Consider the following 16,476-nt stretch of genomic DNA (forward strand, 5'->3'; position numbering starts at 1 on the left):
TATAGGTTATGTAGTGTATATAGGTTATGTAGTGTATACAGGTCATGTAGTGTATATAGGTTATGTAGTGTATATAGGTCATGTAGTGTATATAGGTTATGTAGTGTATATAGGTTATGTAGTGTATATAGGTTATGTAGTGTATATAGGTCATGTAGTGTATATAGGTTATGTAGTGTATATCTCTCTCTCTCTCTCAGGAAAGGGTTTGTGGGTACTCTCTGGCTCTCGTTTCCTGTGAGTTCTAAATGCAGGCAGAGGAAATACCACTGTGTGTGTGGGTCATTGTTAAGCGTCCTGTCTTTGTCCAAACATTTCTCTCATTAACATTACGACCAGAACTACATTATACAGAAGGTTTTTCCTTTATTTATTTACTATTTTCTACATTGTAGAATAATAGTGAAGACATCAAAACTATGAAATAAAACAATATGGAATCATTTAGTAAACCAAAAAAAAAAGTGTTAAACAAATTAAAATATATTTAATAATTGAGATTCTTCAAAGTAGCCACCCTTTGCCATGATGATGACGGCTTTTGCACACTCTTGGCATTCTCTCAACCAGCTTCATGAGGTAGTCACCTGGAATGCATTTAATTCAACTGAGTGTGCAACTCAGGGGTCTTTCTGTCTGTATGTAGGTTAGCAGTGTGTGTGTGTGTGTGTGTGTGTGTGTGTGTGTGTTTTGAACAGCCACAGGAGAGGACAGTACCTATAGCTCCTTCCTATTTAAATTAAACACACAGGCTTTTGTTTTAAAATCCCGTCAGATAACCAGAGACAAAACAAGAGAAACTGTACAAAAAGCTCTAATCTCTCCACAGTTTGTACATTTCAACATCACTACATTCATAACCCTTGTAGAAAAACACACCATTCTCCTGGCAAAGCCTCATTTACACCTTTTTTCCCCCCCGCTTCAATCCAACGGTCCCGCACAAGAGTTCTGCATAACCGTCCTTCCAAACTCCCTTTCAAAGGTGTCCGTGAGGACGGGAACGGACCGGGAACGGACCGGGAACGAAGGGCAGAACGGACCGGAACGGACCGGAACGGGCGGGAACGGACCGGGAGGAACGGGCCGGGACGGGGAACACCGGAGGGGAGAGGAAAAAAAACGCGAAAGAAGGGAAACGACCGAAGACCGGAACGGGCGGGAAGACGGGACGAACGGGCGGAACGGAGGAAGACCGACGGACCGGGAATGGACAATTAGTCTTAATGCTGTCTGTATTTTCACCACAGGAAACACAACAGTCTCTCTCCTCTCTGCCAGGTCCGGTACCAAACAAACTTTACGTGTGTGTGTGTGTGTGTGTGTGTGTGTGTGTGTGTGTGTGTGTGTGTGTGTGTGTGTGTGTGTGTGTGTGTGTGTGTGTGTGTGTGTGTGTGTGTGTGTGTGTGTGTGTGTGTTTGTGTGTGTGTGTGTGTGACACTGAGTGGCGTGTGTGTGTGAGAAGCAGCTGTTTTTCCCAGAGTTCTGTGTGCTAAATCCAGATGGTCAGGCATTTGATGACCTCACAGGTCACAAAAAAAATGTTCCCGGTCAGAGTTCAGAGGTTAGAGGTTAGAGGTTAGAGATTTGTGGTCCGAGCCTGGCGCCCTTGTTGTCTCCCTGTGTCCTGTCTGTTGGTCTGTCCTCTGTCCTATCTGTTTGTCTGTTGGTCTGTCCTGTCTGTTTGTCTGTTGGTCTGTCCTGTCTGTTGGTCTGTCCTGTCTGTTTGTCTGTTGGTCTGTCCTGTCTGTTTGTCTGTTGGTCTGTCCTGTCTGTTTGTCTGTTGGTCTGTCCTGTCTGTTGGTCTGTCCGGTGTCCTGTCTGTTGGTCTGTCTGTTGGTCTGTCCTGTCTGTCTGTTGGTCTGTCCTGTCTGTTTGTCTGTTGGTCTGTCCTGTCTGTTGGTCTGTCCTGTCTGTTGGTCTGTTGGTCTGTCCTGTCTGTTGGTCTGTCCTGTCTGTTGGTCTGTCCGGTGTCCTGTCTACTGGTCTGTCCTGTCTGTTGGTCTGTCCTGTCTGTTGGTCTGTCCTGTCTGTTGGTCTGTCCTGTGTCCTGTCTACTGGTCTGTCCTGTCTGTTGGTCTGTCCGGTGTCCTGTCTGTTGGTCTGTCCTGTGTCCTGTCTGTTGGTCTGTCCTGTGTTCTGTCTGTTGGTCTGTCTGTTGGTCTGTCCTGTCTGTTGGTCTGTCCTGTCTGTTGGTCTGTCCTGTGTCCTGTCTGTTGGTCTGTCCTGTCTGTTGGTCTGTCCTGTCTGTTGTTCTGTCCTGTCTGTTTGTCTGTTGGTCTGTCCTGTCTGTTGGTCTGTCCGGTGTCCTGTCTGTTGGTCTGTCCTGTGTCCTGTCTGTTGGTCTGTCCTGTGTCCTGTCTGTTGGTCTGTCCTGTATGTTCCTCTGGTCTGTCTCTTTCAGTGTGCAGGACTGTAACTCTGTCTCTCTGGGTGTGGACCTGGGGGACGGCGAGGCGTGTGGTGGGGTTGGGATTGTGGGTGAGGTATCTCATGTCTCCAGAAGTCTTTCCAGCTGTGTGTCCACTTTAGAGTCATCACTAGCTAGTATAGACTCATCGCTAGCCTGTACCAGTGTACGGTCAGTGTTAGTGAGTATAGGCTCATCGCTAGCCTGTGTAAGTGTAACCGATGTGAAATGGCTAGTTGGTTAGCGGTGGTGCGCGCTAGTAGCGTTTCAATCGGGTGACGTCACTCGCTCTGCGACCTTAAGTAGTTGTTCCCCTTTGCTCTGCAAGGGCCGCGGCTTTTGTGGCACGATGGGTAACGATGCTTTCGCGGGGTGTCAGTTCTTGATGTGCGCAGAGGGTCCCTGGTTCAAGCTCAGGTTGGGGGCGAGAAGAGGGACGGAAGCTATACTGTTGCATAAGGTCAATGCTGGCCTCCTCTCTCCGTAGTGTCACTATGGTGGTTCGTCTCAGAGGTCAGAGGTTATCAGTGAGATGACTGAATCGCCGGTCCCTCCCCTTGTGCCCTCAACTGTTTACTGGCTGTCACATTGTTGTAGTTCCTGTGTTAGCAAATCGTTAGCATACTACTGTTTCTCTTGTGCTAGTTGAGTGTTAGCCTGTTGTGCTAGTTGAGTGTTAGCCCGTTGTGCTAGTTGAGTGTTAGCCTGTTGTGCTAGCTGAGTGTTAGCCTGTTGTGCTAGTTGAGTGTTAGCCTGTTGTACTAGTTGAGTGTTAGCCTGTTGTGCTAGCTGACTGTTAGCCTGTTGTGCTAGCTGACTGTTAGCCTGCTGTGCTAGCTGACTGTTAGCCTGTTGTGCTAGCTGCGTGTTAGCCTGTTGTGCTAGCTGACTGATAGCCTGCTGTGCTAGCTGATTATTAGCCTCTTCTTTCTCCATGCTAACTGCAGTATGTTTAGTATCTATACTATGTGTAGTATCTACAGTAGGGTGTGTATTCTGTGTAGGGTGTGGGGTCTCTTCCCCCTCAGGTCTCCAGTGTAGCTCGTTGGCCAGTAGATCACAGACAGACTCAGAGTCACTTTACAAAGTCACTACACTCATAATATTCCTCCGATGCCGTCGACATGTTAGATTCACAGGACGGGGACGACACGCCGGGAGCGTGTGTGAGCAGGTCGTGTCTGTGTGTACGGAGGTCAGGCGTGCGTGTGTGCTGACACAGTCCTTTTACGGTTTCGCAGTCCCTCTGGGGTTGCACTGCGGTCTCGCAGTCACTCTGTGTTCGCAGTGCGGTCTCACAGTCACTCTGTGTTCGCAGTGCGGTCTCACAGTCACTCTGTGTTCGCAGTGCGGTCTCACAGTCACTCTGTGTTCACAGTGCGGTCTCACAGTCACTCTGGGGTCGCAGTGCGGTCTCACAGTCACTCTGTGTTCGCAGTGCGGTCTCGCAGTCACTCTGGGGTTGCACTGCGGTTTCGCAGTCACTCTGGGGTACTACTGCGGCCTCGCAGTCACTCTGGGGTACTACTGCGGTCTCGCAGTCACTCTGGGGTACTACTGCGGTCTCGCAGTCACTCTGGGGTACTTCTGCGGTCTCGCAGTCACTCTGGGGTACTACTGCGGTCTCACAGTCACTGTGTTCGCAGTGCGGTCTCACAGTCACTCTGTGTTCGCAGTGCGGTCTCGCAGTCACTCTGTGTTCGCAGTGCGGTCTCGCAGTCACTCTGTGTTCGCAGTGCGGTCTCACAGTCACTCTGTGTTCGCAGTGCGGTCTCACAGTCACTCTGTGTTCGCAGTGCGGTCTCACAGTCACTCTGTGTTCGCAGTGCGGTCTCACAGTCACTCTGTGTTCGCAGTGCGGTCTCACAGTCACTCTGTGTTCGCAGTGCGGTCTCACAGTCACTCTGTGTTCGCAGTGCGGTCTCGCAGTCACTCTGTGTTCGCAGTGCGGTCTCACAGTCACTCTGTGTTCGCAGTGCGGTCTCACAGTCACTCTGTGTTCGCAGTGCGGTCTCACAGTCACTCTGGGGTCGCAGTGCAGTCTCACAGTCACTCTGTGTTCGCAGTGCGGTCTCACAGTCACTCTGTGTTCGCAGTGCGGTCTCACAGTCACTCTGAGTTCGCAGTGCGGTCTCACAGTCACTCTGAGTTCGCAGTGCGGTCTCACAGTCTAGCCACAGTCCAGTTCCATTCAGACAGTCTGTTTGTGGTCCAGTTAGCTCCAGACTGTCTGTCTTCTTGACCACTCTGACTCCACATAGGTCCTGACCACTCCCGCTCCTCATGACCAACTGCACCGTCCGGGGTTTAGGGACTGGGGTGAAGGTAAGGGAGGGGCATACGGGACTGGGGAGAGTGGGGGAGGTGGGGTAGGGAATAGAGTTAGGGGTACAGTTAGGGGTAGATTTAGGGGTAGATTTAGGGGTACAGTTAGGGGTAGATTTAGGGGTAGATTTAGGGGTAGGGGTAGACTTAAGGGTAGGGGTAGAGTTAAGGGTAGGGGTAGAGCTAAGGGTAGGGGTAGAGCTAAGGGTAGGGGTAGGGGTAGAGTTAAGGGTAGGGGTAGAGCTAAGGGTAGGGGTAGGGGTAGAGTTAGGGGTAGGGGTAGAGTTAGGGGTAGGGATAGAGTTAGGGGTAGGGGTAGAGTTAAGGGTAGGGGTAGAGCTAAGGGTAGGGGTAGGGGTAGAGTTAGGGGTAGGGGTAGAGTTAGGGATAGGGGTAGATTTAGGGGTAGGTGTAGAGTTAAGGGTAGGGGTAGATTTAGGGGTAGGGGTAGAGTTAAGGGTAGAGTTAGGGGTAGGGGTAGAGTTAAGGGTAGAGTTAGGGATAGGGGTAGAGTTAAGGGTAGAGTTAGGATTAGGGGTAGAGTTAAGGGTAGGGGTAGGTCTAGGCACAGCCCTGTCAGGAAGTGGCTCCTCATTGGGCAGGGCAAAGGGACTGCTGAAGCGTATCGCCTGGCTCGTCTCGAACCTCTCGGAGCGTTGCAGGTGCACCTGGGTCGGCCGCGACGCGTCCCGCACGTTAATGAACCCGATGACGTCTCTGGGGGGGTCGGGTTCGGGCCAGGTGGGCAGGTACGGAATCAGGTACGCTTTCTCCAGACAGGCTAATCCCGGGTGGAGGGGCGCGGCTTCCACTGGCTCCGGGACACGCCCCTAGATTGATTGAAATGAATGATTATAATATTGAGGAAACTTTTTAAAAGAATATAGATAAACAAATCTACAGGTGTTTTATTAACGAGCACGGTACATTATGGTAAAGTAGGGGGAGCAATGCATTCTGGTACCTTTGTTTTCAAGGGGTTCTGGGAGTTGGAGTTCTTTCCGGAGGAGACGGGGCTGGCGCCGCTAGCGTTAGCGTTAGCGTCGCCGATCACCAGGGCGTATTTAGGGCTGAACAGCTTCCTGGCGTTAGCTGCGGAGAGAGAAGCGACAGGGCTGGCCTTGGGGAGGGGCTCCGGCTCCGGCTCCGTCTCCATGGTGACCCCGCGGAGGTCGACCCCGCTGGAGGTCAGGTAGAGGTCACGGAACAGCTGGTCAAAGGAGTCAACCGCCTGGCCCGTTACCAAGGTGACCAGGTGTCTGTCCAAACGAGACGCCGTCCAGGTGAAACTGGAAGGGAAGGAGCACACGATACAGACAGGGGTCAGAGGTTAGGGGTCGTCACTACAAAGAGCCTTCCTCGGCGATCACAACAAAAAAATGAAATGGCACTGAACTAGTGATGCTCAGACCGATGCCTGTATTAATCCTGTAACCACGCGGAATTAACCCTGTAACCACGCGGAATTAACCCCGTAAACACAGAGAATTAACCCTGTAACCACACAGAATTAACCCTGTAACCATGCGGAATTAACCCTGTAACCACGCGGAATTAACCCTGTAACCATGAGGAATTAACCCTGTAACCAGAGGGAATTAACCCTGTAACCATGTGGAATTAACCCTGTAACCATGCAGAATTAACCCTGTAACCATGTGGAATTAACCCTGTAACCACGCGGAATTAACCCTGTAACCACGCGGAATTAACCCTGTAACCACGCGGAATTAACCCTGTAACCACAGGGAATTAACCCTGTAACCACGTGGAATTAACCCTGTAACCACGCGGAATTAACCCTGTAACCACGCGGAATTAACCCTGTAACCATGCGGAATTAACCCTGTAACCACGCGGAATTAACCCTGTAACCACGTGGAATTAACCCTGTAACCACGCGGAATTAACCCTGTAACCACGTGGAATTAACCCTGTAACCATGTGGAATTAACCCTGTAACCACGTGGAATGAAGCCTGTAACCACGCGGAATTAACCCTGTAACCACGTGGAATTAACCCTGTAACCACGCGGAATTAACCCTGTAACCACGCGGAATTAACCCTGTAACCACGCGGAATTAACCCTGTAACCATGCGGAATTAACCCTATAACCATGCGGAATTAACCCTGTAACCACGCGGAATTAACCCTGTAACCACGCGGAATTAACCCCGTAACCACGGAGAATTAACCCTGTAACCATGCGGAATTAACCCTGTAACCACGAGGAATTAACCCTGTAACCATGCGGAATTAACCCTGTAACCACACGGAATTAACCCTGTAACCATGCGGAATTAACCCTGTAACCACGCGGAATTAACCCTGTATCCACGGAGAATTAACCCTGTAACCATTATTAATGTGTCCAAAATTAGGGGTCAGAGGTCAGAGGTTAGGGGTCAGAGGGTTAGGGGTCAGAGGGTTAGGGGTCAGAGGGTTAGGGGTCAGAGGTTAGGGGTCAGAGGGTTAGGGGTCAGAGGGTTAGGGGTCAGAGGTTAGGGGTCAGAGGGTTAGGGGTCAGAGGGTTAGGGGTCAGAGGTTAGGGGTCAGATGGTTAGGGGTCAGAGGGTTAGGGGTCAGATGGTTAGGGGTCAGAGGTTAGGGGTCAGAGGGTTAGGGGTCAGAGGTTAGGGGTCAGAGGTTAGGGTACCTGTACGATCCAGAAACAGCCTTGTCTCCATCTACCAACAGGAACCTGTGACCCAGACGTCCTCTCACCCTGGAACACGACCTACTGAGGAACTCTGCTCCTCCTGTCACACCCACACGCAGGCTCTGCAGGACAGAGGGGTGTTGAGAGGACAGTGGACAGCAGGACAGAGGGGTGTTGAGAGGACAGTGGACAGCAGGACAGAGGGGTGTTGAGAGGACAGTGGACAGCAGGACAGAGGGGTGTTGAGAGGACAGTGGACAGCAGGACAGAGGGGTGTTGAGAGGACAGTGGACAGCAGGACATAATGACTGGTGTGTTGAGAGGACAGTGGACAGCGAGACATAATGACGGGTGTGTTGAGAGGACAGTGGACAGCAGGACATAATGACTGGTGTGTTGAGAGGACAGTGGACAGCAGGACATAATGACGGGTGTGTTGAGAGGACAGTGGACAGCGGGACATAATGACGGGTGTGTTGAGAGGACAGTGGACAGCAGGACATAATGACGGGTGTGTTGAGAGGACAGTGGACAGCAGGACATAATGACGGGTGTGTTGAGAGGACAGTGGACAGCAGGACATAATGACGGGTGTGTTGAGTGGACAGTGGACAGCAGGACATAATGACGGGTGTGTTGAGAGGACAGTGGACAGCAGGACATAATGACGGGTGTGTTGAGAGGACAGTGGACAGCAGGACATAATGACGGGTGTGTTGAGTGGACAGTGGACAGCAGGACATAACGACTGGTGTGTACAGTAAGTGGTTCGACAGGTAGACGTGTCTGTTGTCTGTTCTGTGGGTGTGACCTGGTGAAGCCTGTTTAACTGCCAGATAACATATGGAAAGTAGCACACAGCCACAACACTGGGGCTCTATAAAATACTCTCTCTCTCTCTGTCTCTCTCTCTCTCTCTCTTCTCTCTCTCCCCTCTCTCTCTTCTCTCTCTCTCTCTCCCCCTCTCCCTCCCTCTGTTCTCTCTCTCTCTCTCTCTCTCTCTCTCTCCCTGTTCTGTCTGTCTGTCTGTCTGTCTGTCTGTCTGTCTGTCTGTCTGTCTGTCTGTCTGTCTGTCTGTCTGTCTGTCTGTCTGTCTGTCTGTCTGTCTGCCTGCCTGCCTGTCTGTCTGTCTGTCTGTCTGTCTGTCTGTCTGTCTCCCGTCGTAGGTCAAAACAGTTTGAAAACCCCTTGGACACATGACAGTGGTAACAAATGGGAGTTGGGTTGCTATAGTGACGCTACAGTATTTCCTACAGTCTCCTACTGTGACTGGAAGGGTGTTGTCCATTGGTTCCAAAAGTACAACATTTATTCCACTTTTAATAGTTTAGCTGAATTACGTTCCTCGTCAGACGGTTCTGCTTTCACCTCTTCCTGGAATAACAGCCTGTCGGTGCTGCTCAACCAGTCTGTGACCTAGGTCGGTGCTGCTCAACCAGTCTGTGACCTCGGTCGGTGCTGCTCAACCAGTCTGTGACCTCGGTCGGTGCTGCTCAACCAGCCTGTGACCTCGGTCGGTGCTGCTCAACCAGCCTGTGACCTCGGTCGGTGCTGCTCAACCAGCCTGTGACCTCGGTCGGTGCTGCTCAACCAGCCTGTGACCTCGGTCGGTGCTGCTCAACCAGCCTGTGACCTCGGTCGGTGCTGCTCAACCAGCCTGTGACCTCGGTCGGTGCTGCTCAACCAGCCTGTGACCTCGGTCGGTGCTGCTCAACCAGCCTGTGACCTCGGTCGGTGCTGCTCAACCAGCCTGTGACCTCGGTCGGTGCTGCTCAACCAGCCTGTGACCTCGGTCGGTGCTGCTCAACCAGTCTGTGACCTCGGTCGGTGCTGCTCAACCAGCCTGTGACCTCGGTCGGTGCTGCTCAACCAGCCTGTGACCTCGGTCGGTGCTGCTCAACCAGTCTGTGACCTCGGTCGGTGCTGCTCAACCAGCCTGTGACCTCGGTCGGTGCTGCTCAACCAGTCTGTGACCTCGGTCGGTGCTGCTCAACCAGCCTGTGACCTCGGTCGGTGCTGCTCAACCAGTCTGTGACCTCGGTCGGTGCTGTTCAACCAGTCTGTGACCTCGGTCGGTGCTGCTCAACCAGTCTGTGACCTCGGTCGGTGCTGCTCAACCAGCCTGTGACCTCGGTCGGTGCTGCTCAACCAGCCTGTGACCTCGGTCGGTGCTGCTCAACCAGCCTGTGACCTCGGTCGGTGCTGCTCAACCAGCCTGTGACCTCGGTCGGTGCTGCTCAACCAGCCTGTGACCTCGGTCGGTGCTGCTCAACCAGCCTGTGACCTCGGTCGGTGCTGCTCAACCAGCCTGTGACCTCGGTCGGTGCTGCTCAACCAGCCTGTGACCTCGGTCGGTGCTGCTCAACCAGCCTGTGACCTCGGTCGGTGCTGCTCAACCAGCCTGTGACCTCGGTCGGTGCTGCTCAACCAGCCTGTGACCTCGGTCGGTGCTGCTCAACCAGTCTGTGACCTCGGTCGGTGCTGCTCAACCAGTCTGTGACCTCGGTCGGTGCTGCTCAACCAGTCTGAGTACGAGACATCAGCTGTGTGTGGGGGGGGGGGAATTTAGCTGCATATTGATGAGTTAACGAGACAGCGGCTGGCGATTGTCTAGTGCCATCGATGTTTGCAATAGGCCCCCTCTGTCATTTGATTCTATTCCAATAGGCTGCATTCTGTAGGCTACCCGTTAGCCTATCCATTGGCACACCAGGACAGGTGTGAAAACCCATTATAGACGACTGTGTTATCCTGGCTGTGGTTGAAGAGCTGATTCGGGCCATCAGTTAAGAGGCAGATGTCGGCCTACAGTAGAACAATAAACTTTCCTCTAGTGAGCTCCTACTTTTCCTTTAAAAAATGCTTTTGGGAAAGAGGACCCAGAACTACTGCGGCTCATTAACACTCTGTGGTGTAAAAACCTCCCAAGCACCAGAACTAAACTGCTCATTAACACTCTGTGGTGTAAAAACCCACCAAGGACCAGAACTACTGCGGCTCATTAACACTCTGTGGTGTAAAAACCTCCCAAGCACCAGAACTAAACTGCTCATTAACACTCTGTGGTGTAAAAACCCACCAAGGACCAGAACTACTGCGGCTCATTAACACTCTGTGGTGTAAAAACCTCCCAAGCACCAGAACTAAACTGCTCATTAACACTCTGTGGTGTAAAAACCCACCAAGGACCAGAACTACTGCGGCTCATTAACACTCTGTGGTGTAAAAACCCACCAAGGACCAGAACTACTGCGGCTCATTAACAGTCGGTGGTGTAACAACCCACCAAGCACCAGAAATAAACTGGTCATTAACTCTCTGTGGTGTAAAAACCCACCAAGGACCAGAACTACTGCGGCTCATTAACACTCTGTGGTGTAAAAACCCTCAAGGACCAGAACTAAACTGCTCATTAACACTCTGTGGTGTAAAAACCTCCCAAGCACCAGAACTACTGCGGCTCATTAACACTCTGTGGTGTAAAAACCCACCAAGGACCAGAACTACTGCGGCTCATTAACACTCTGTGGTGTAAAAACCCTCAAGGACCAGAACTAAACTGGTCATTAACACTCTGTGGTGTAAAAACCCACCAAGCACCAGAATTAAACTGGTCATTAACACTCTGTGGTGTAAAAACCCACCAAGCACCAGAATTAAACTGGTCATTAACACTCTGTGGTGTAAAACCCACCAAGCACCAGAAATAAACTGGTCATTAACTCTCTGTGGTGTAAAAACCCACCAAGGACCAGAACTACTGCGGCTCATTAACACTCTGTGGTGTAAAAACCCTCAAGGACCAGAACTAAACTGCTCATTAACACTCTGTGGTGTAAAAACCTCCCAAGCACCAGAACTACTGCGGCTCATTAACACTCTGTGGTGTAAAAATCTCCCAAGCACCAGAACTAAACTGCTCATTAACACTCTGTGGTGTAAAAACCCACCAAGGACCAGAACTACTGCGGCTCATTAACACTCTGTGGTGTAAAAACCCTCAAGGACCAGAACTACTGCGGCTCATTAACACTCTGTGGTGTAAAAACCCTCAAGGACCAGAACTAAACTGCTCATTAACACTCTGTGGTGTAAAACCCCCCAAGCACCAGAATTAAACTGGTCATTAACACTCTGTGGTGTAAAAACCCCCAAGCATCAGAACTACTGCGGCTCATTAACACTCTGTGGTGTAAAAACCCCCAAGCATCAGAACTAAACTGCTGATTAACACTCTGTGGTGTAAAAACCCACCAAGCACCAGAATTAAACTGGTCATTAACACTCTGTGGTGTAAAAAACCCCAAGCACAGAACTAAACTGCTCATTAACACTCTGTGGTGTAAAAACCCACCAAGCACCAGAATTAAACTGGTCATTAACACTCTGTGGTGTAAAAACCCCAAGCACCAGAACTACTGCTGCTCATTAACACTCTGTGGTGTAAAAAACCCCAAGCACCAGAACTAAACTGCTGATTAAGACTCTGTGGTGTAAAACCCACCAAGCACCAGAATTAAACTGGTCATTAACACTCTGTGGTGTAAAAACCCCCAAGCACCAGAACTACTGCGGCACATTAACACTCTGTGGTGTAAAATCCCCCAAGCACCAATGTGTTACCTTCAGGTGCCCGGGATGCATGGCAGCCCTCTCAGCCATAGACAGGAAGTGAGGTAACGCTGCTCTTTCCAACAGGATGTAGACAGACACTTTCCTTTTAAAGCATGCCTCCAGAAGGTCTCTGAAGATATCTACGTCCGTGAACTGGTCCATCACCACCGCAATCACCTACACACACGCACACGCACACGCACGCACGCACGCACACACACACACACACACACACACACACACACACACACACACACACACACACACACACACACACACACACACACAGGTCAAGACACATGTTAGAATGCATGATAGGGCGGTAGGTACCGGTTGGAGCTTTGGGCCAGTAACTAGCAGGTAGTCTACCGGTTAGATCTTTGGGCCAGTAACCAGCAGGTAGTCTACTGGTTAGATCTTTGGGCCAGTAACTAGCAGGTAGTCTACCGGTTAGATCTTTGGGCCAGTAACCAGCAGGTAGCCTAGCGGTTAAAGCTATGGGCCCTCCTCTGTAGCTGGTTATAATGTAGGGGGGGGTCACGACCTAGTGAAAGTTCCCTCCTCTGTAGCTGGTTATAATGTAGGGGGGGGTCACGACCTAGTGAAAGTTCCCTCCTCTGTAGCTGGTTATAATGTGTGGGGGGGGTAACGACCTAGTGAAAGTTCCCTCCTCTGTAGCTGGTTATAATGTAGGGGGGGTCACGACCTAGTGAAAGTTCCTCCTCTGTAGCTGGTTATAATGTATAGTTGGTTGAACCCACAGTGTCTATTGATTTGCAGTCAGCAGCATAACGAGGTCATCTGGTATCTTTAATCTGTGTGTACTTTGTCTTGTACCGCACCAGTATATGCTGGAATATACTGTTCTGTACTATGACCCTGGAGAATGGGAACAGCCTATACACACAGACAGACAGACAGACAGACAGACAGACAGACAGACAGACAGACAGACAGACAGGCAGACAGACAGACAGACAGACAGACAGACAGACAGACAGACAGACAGAGAGTATTCATGTTTCATACGATATATAACCGTCATAATAATTATATTAAAAAAAAAAAAAAAACTCGCTTTACCTTCTGCGCCTGCGCGATGGTTTTCCTAACCATCTCTTTGATGTGCGCGTAACCGTCCAGTGGCGGCTGCGCGTACACAGTGACGCGAGTCACTCCTCTGTAGGACGCGCAGTCCGGCCATCCGAGGTCCAGCCGCGGGAGCGAGCAGTCAGAAAGCTCCGGCCAGTATTGAAGAGACACCGGGAGTTCATCACTGTCTGAGTCAACGACCCGACTGAGTTCTGATTCCGGGTCGTCCACTTCCTCTACTGACCGGGTCAAACGGTCCACCTCTTGGTCCGAAAGGAAACAGCGGAGATTGTTCGCGTGGAGGAATTTATTAAAAGCATCGCTTCCATCCCGGAGGAGAATCTCGAGCGCTAAACGTTGTTCCTCGGAATAAAAAAAATCCGGTTTAGATTCATTCGTCCGGAGATTCACGTTATTCTCATCCAAACATTGGATTTGTGATAACGCCATGGTTTGAGACCCACCGAACAGTAACCGGAAAAATAAATAAATGTTTTTAAAAAACGGAGCACTAGTTAAATAAACAACATTATTCTACAATAATCAGAAATATCTTCCCAACTCTCTCTGGAATGAAAAGTTACCGGGTAGGCTTGGAACTATTCCCGGTAAAGTCAGACAGATTCAACGGGACTACAACTGACCGGTTCCGCCATTACCATTATTATTATTATTAATCCCCGCGTTACCGGTCCGTTTTGTCCACGCACTTTTTCACCCCCGTCTCTCTCTCTCTCTCTCCCGGGGAGCACACTACTCACAACACAACCCGTTACCAGCTTCACCGGAAAGGTGTGACAAGAACTCACACGCCCGCTCTATCACGTGATCCAGAATTTCCCTTTTTTTACTCTCATTACCCACATAACTGCCCCGCGGGACAAAAGACGGGATCAGTGTTTATCCTGTGTTGTCTCTTTAACCCGCAGGGCAATTATGTCGATAATGAGTTGATATGAATGACAGTTAATCAAAAATGACAGATGGATTTAGTGTCAAGTCACAACTGTACAAATACTTGTTAACCCAGCCCATGGGAATAAATGTCAACTATGCAGTTTGAAATGTCATCTTAAAAACACACAGTCTGGAAGATTTACAGTCCATCACAATGAATTAAAACAATATTCCTTGGTTTAGATCGGGGGTCTGGGGGCCTGGGGGTCTGGGGAGGTCTGGGGGATCTGGGGGCCTGGGGATCTGGGGACCTGGGGGGGTCTGGGGACCTGGGGGGTCTGGGGGTCTGGGGATCTGGGGGCCTGGGGATCTGGGGAGGTCTGGGGGGATCTGGGGGGCCTGGGGGTCTGGGGACCTGGGGGGTCTGGGGACCTGGGGGGGTCTGGGGATCTGGGGGGTCTGGGGATCTGAGGGGCCTGGGGGTCTGGGGGGGTCTGGGGGGTCTGGGGGCTAGGGTTAATTCTGAGTGGTTACAGGGTTAATTCCGCGTGGTTACAGGGTTAATTCCGCGTGGTTACAGCGTTAATCCCACGTGGTTACAGGGTTAATTCTGCGTGGTTACAGGGTTAATTCCACGTGGTTACAGCGTTAATCCCACGTGGTTACAGGGTTAATTCCCCATGGTTACAGGGTTAATTCCACGTGGTTACAGGGTTAATTCCCCATGGTTACAGGGTTAATTCCGTGTGGTTACAGGGTTAATCCCACGTGGTTACAGGGTTAATCCCACGTGGTTACAGGGTTAATTCCGCGTGGTTACAGGGTTAATTCCCCATGGTTACAGGGTTAATTCCACGTGGTTACAGGGTTAATTCCCCATGGTTACAGGGTTAATTCCACGTGGTTACAGCATTAATCCCACGTGGTTACAGCATTAATCCCACGTGGTTACAGGGTTAATCCCACGTGGTTACAGGGTTAATTCCCCATGGTTACAGGGTTAATTCCACGTGGTTACAGCGTTAATCCCACATGGTTACAGGGTTAATTCGGCGTCTGCTATTCTCTCCATTGTTGATAATTTTGTAGTTTACCCCCACCCCCCCCCACCACATACTCTCGTGACGTTCTGCTTTAAAGGACGATCGGAGCGCGAGTCGACAGCCCGCAGGTCTGACCTGTTCTGTTCTGTGTCGTCCTCAACATCGCCCACGCCGTTAAAACATGACAAACGACGACATGCGTCAGTTTTAACGGAACATCATAAATCATCACAGGTAGCCGTTTGTTTATCCCTTACGGGCTGCTGGTGACGATGACGACGATGATGAAGGGTTAGAATAACACTATAACAATGACGGATTACAGGTGTTGATTACGTTAACGTGCATTTAACAGACGCTCTTATCCAGAGCGACTTATCCAGCGAGTGAGCTGATTCATTTCTCGTGTTTTTCTTTTCCCCCCACCCGTACTGGTCCCCGACGGGAGTCGAACCCAACACCCCTTGGTGTTGCGAGCACCGCGCTACACCGACTGAGACAACACAGAAACCGTTGATCAATAGAGGGAATGTGAAACCTCTCAAATTCAATTTCAATTCAAGAGGTTTTATTGTCATGGGGAAACATATGGGAAACGTCGCCAAAGCAAGCGGCGTAGATAATAAACAAAAGGTAAATAAATAAATAATAAAAAATGAACAGTAAACGTTTACACTGACAGAAGTTACAAAAGGAATAGAGGCGTTTCAAATGTCCTTGTCACACCCTGATCTGTTTCTTTGTTGATTGTCTCCACCCCCCCACCCCCCTCCCCCTTCCAGGTGTCACTCATCTTCCCCATGATCCCCTGGGTATTTATACCTGTGTTCTCTGTTTGTCTGTTGCCAGTTCGTCTTGTTTGTCAAGATCACCAGTGTTACGTCCTTGTCTTTTCCCAGCCTCTCTTTTTTTCATCTCTTTCTCCTGGTATTTGACCCTTGCCCGTCTTGACGCTGAACCCGCCCCGTCCTGACCTCTCTGCCTGACCCCTGACCCTATCTGGATTTCTGACCTCTGTCTGACCCTGAGCCTGCCTGCCGCCCTGTACCTTTGCCTCTGTTTGCTGCAATAAACATTGTTACTTCAACACGGTCTGCACTTGGATCTTACCTGATTCCTGATGGTCACGTTATGTCTGTATACAGTGACAGTGGTCAGGTATTCTGCCTCTGTGTTCTCTCTGTTTAGGGACAAATAACATTCTAGTTTGCTCTGGGTTTTTTGTTGTTGTTGTTAATTCTTTCCAATGTGTCAAGTAATTATCTTTTAGTTTTCTCATGATTTGGTTGAGTCTAATTGGGTTGCTGTTCTCTACCTCTCTGTCTCTCTCTCTCTCTCTCTCTCTCTCTGTCTCTCTCTGTCTCTCTCTGTCTCTCTCTCTCTCTCTCTCTCTCTCTGTCTCTCTCTGTCTCTCTCTCTCTCTCTCTGTCTCTC

At 50.4% G+C, this 16,476-nt stretch overlaps 2 protein-coding genes across 2 annotated transcripts in view; both read right to left on the reverse strand.

Moving 5' to 3' along the window:
- Nucleotides 1-4,041: 4,041 nt before the first annotated feature.
- LOC123732228 (protein FAM83G) lies at nucleotides 4,042-14,025 on the reverse strand. Its single transcript, XM_045711518.1, has 6 exons — nucleotides 13,094-14,025; nucleotides 12,020-12,187; nucleotides 7,394-7,518; nucleotides 5,700-6,024; nucleotides 5,170-5,565; nucleotides 4,042-4,881 (listed from the first exon to the last, which is right to left on the reverse strand). Exons 1-6 carry the CDS (start codon nucleotides 13,550-13,552, stop codon nucleotides 4,042-4,044), a joined length of 2,313 nt encoding a protein of 770 aa, XP_045567474.1. The 5' UTR covers nucleotides 13,553-14,025.
- Nucleotides 14,026-14,238: 213 nt separating this feature from the next.
- The window catches only part of LOC123732225 (vegetative cell wall protein gp1-like), an 8,140-nt gene continuing 5,902 nt past the window's right edge, over nucleotides 14,239-16,476 (reverse strand). The window contains exons 2-3 of the mRNA XM_045711514.1: nucleotides 15,469-15,535; nucleotides 14,239-14,521 (exon numbers count right to left, since the gene is read on the reverse strand). Coding sequence (XP_045567470.1) covers nucleotides 14,239-14,521; nucleotides 15,469-15,535 — 350 coding nt within the window. The remainder of the gene's footprint in view (nucleotides 14,522-15,468; nucleotides 15,536-16,476) is intronic.

Source organism: Salmo salar, unplaced genomic scaffold (genome assembly GCF_905237065.1).
Source record: "Salmo salar unplaced genomic scaffold, Ssal_v3.1, whole genome shotgun sequence".
In the NCBI taxonomy this organism is placed as follows: Eukaryota; Metazoa; Chordata; class Actinopteri; order Salmoniformes; family Salmonidae; genus Salmo; species Salmo salar.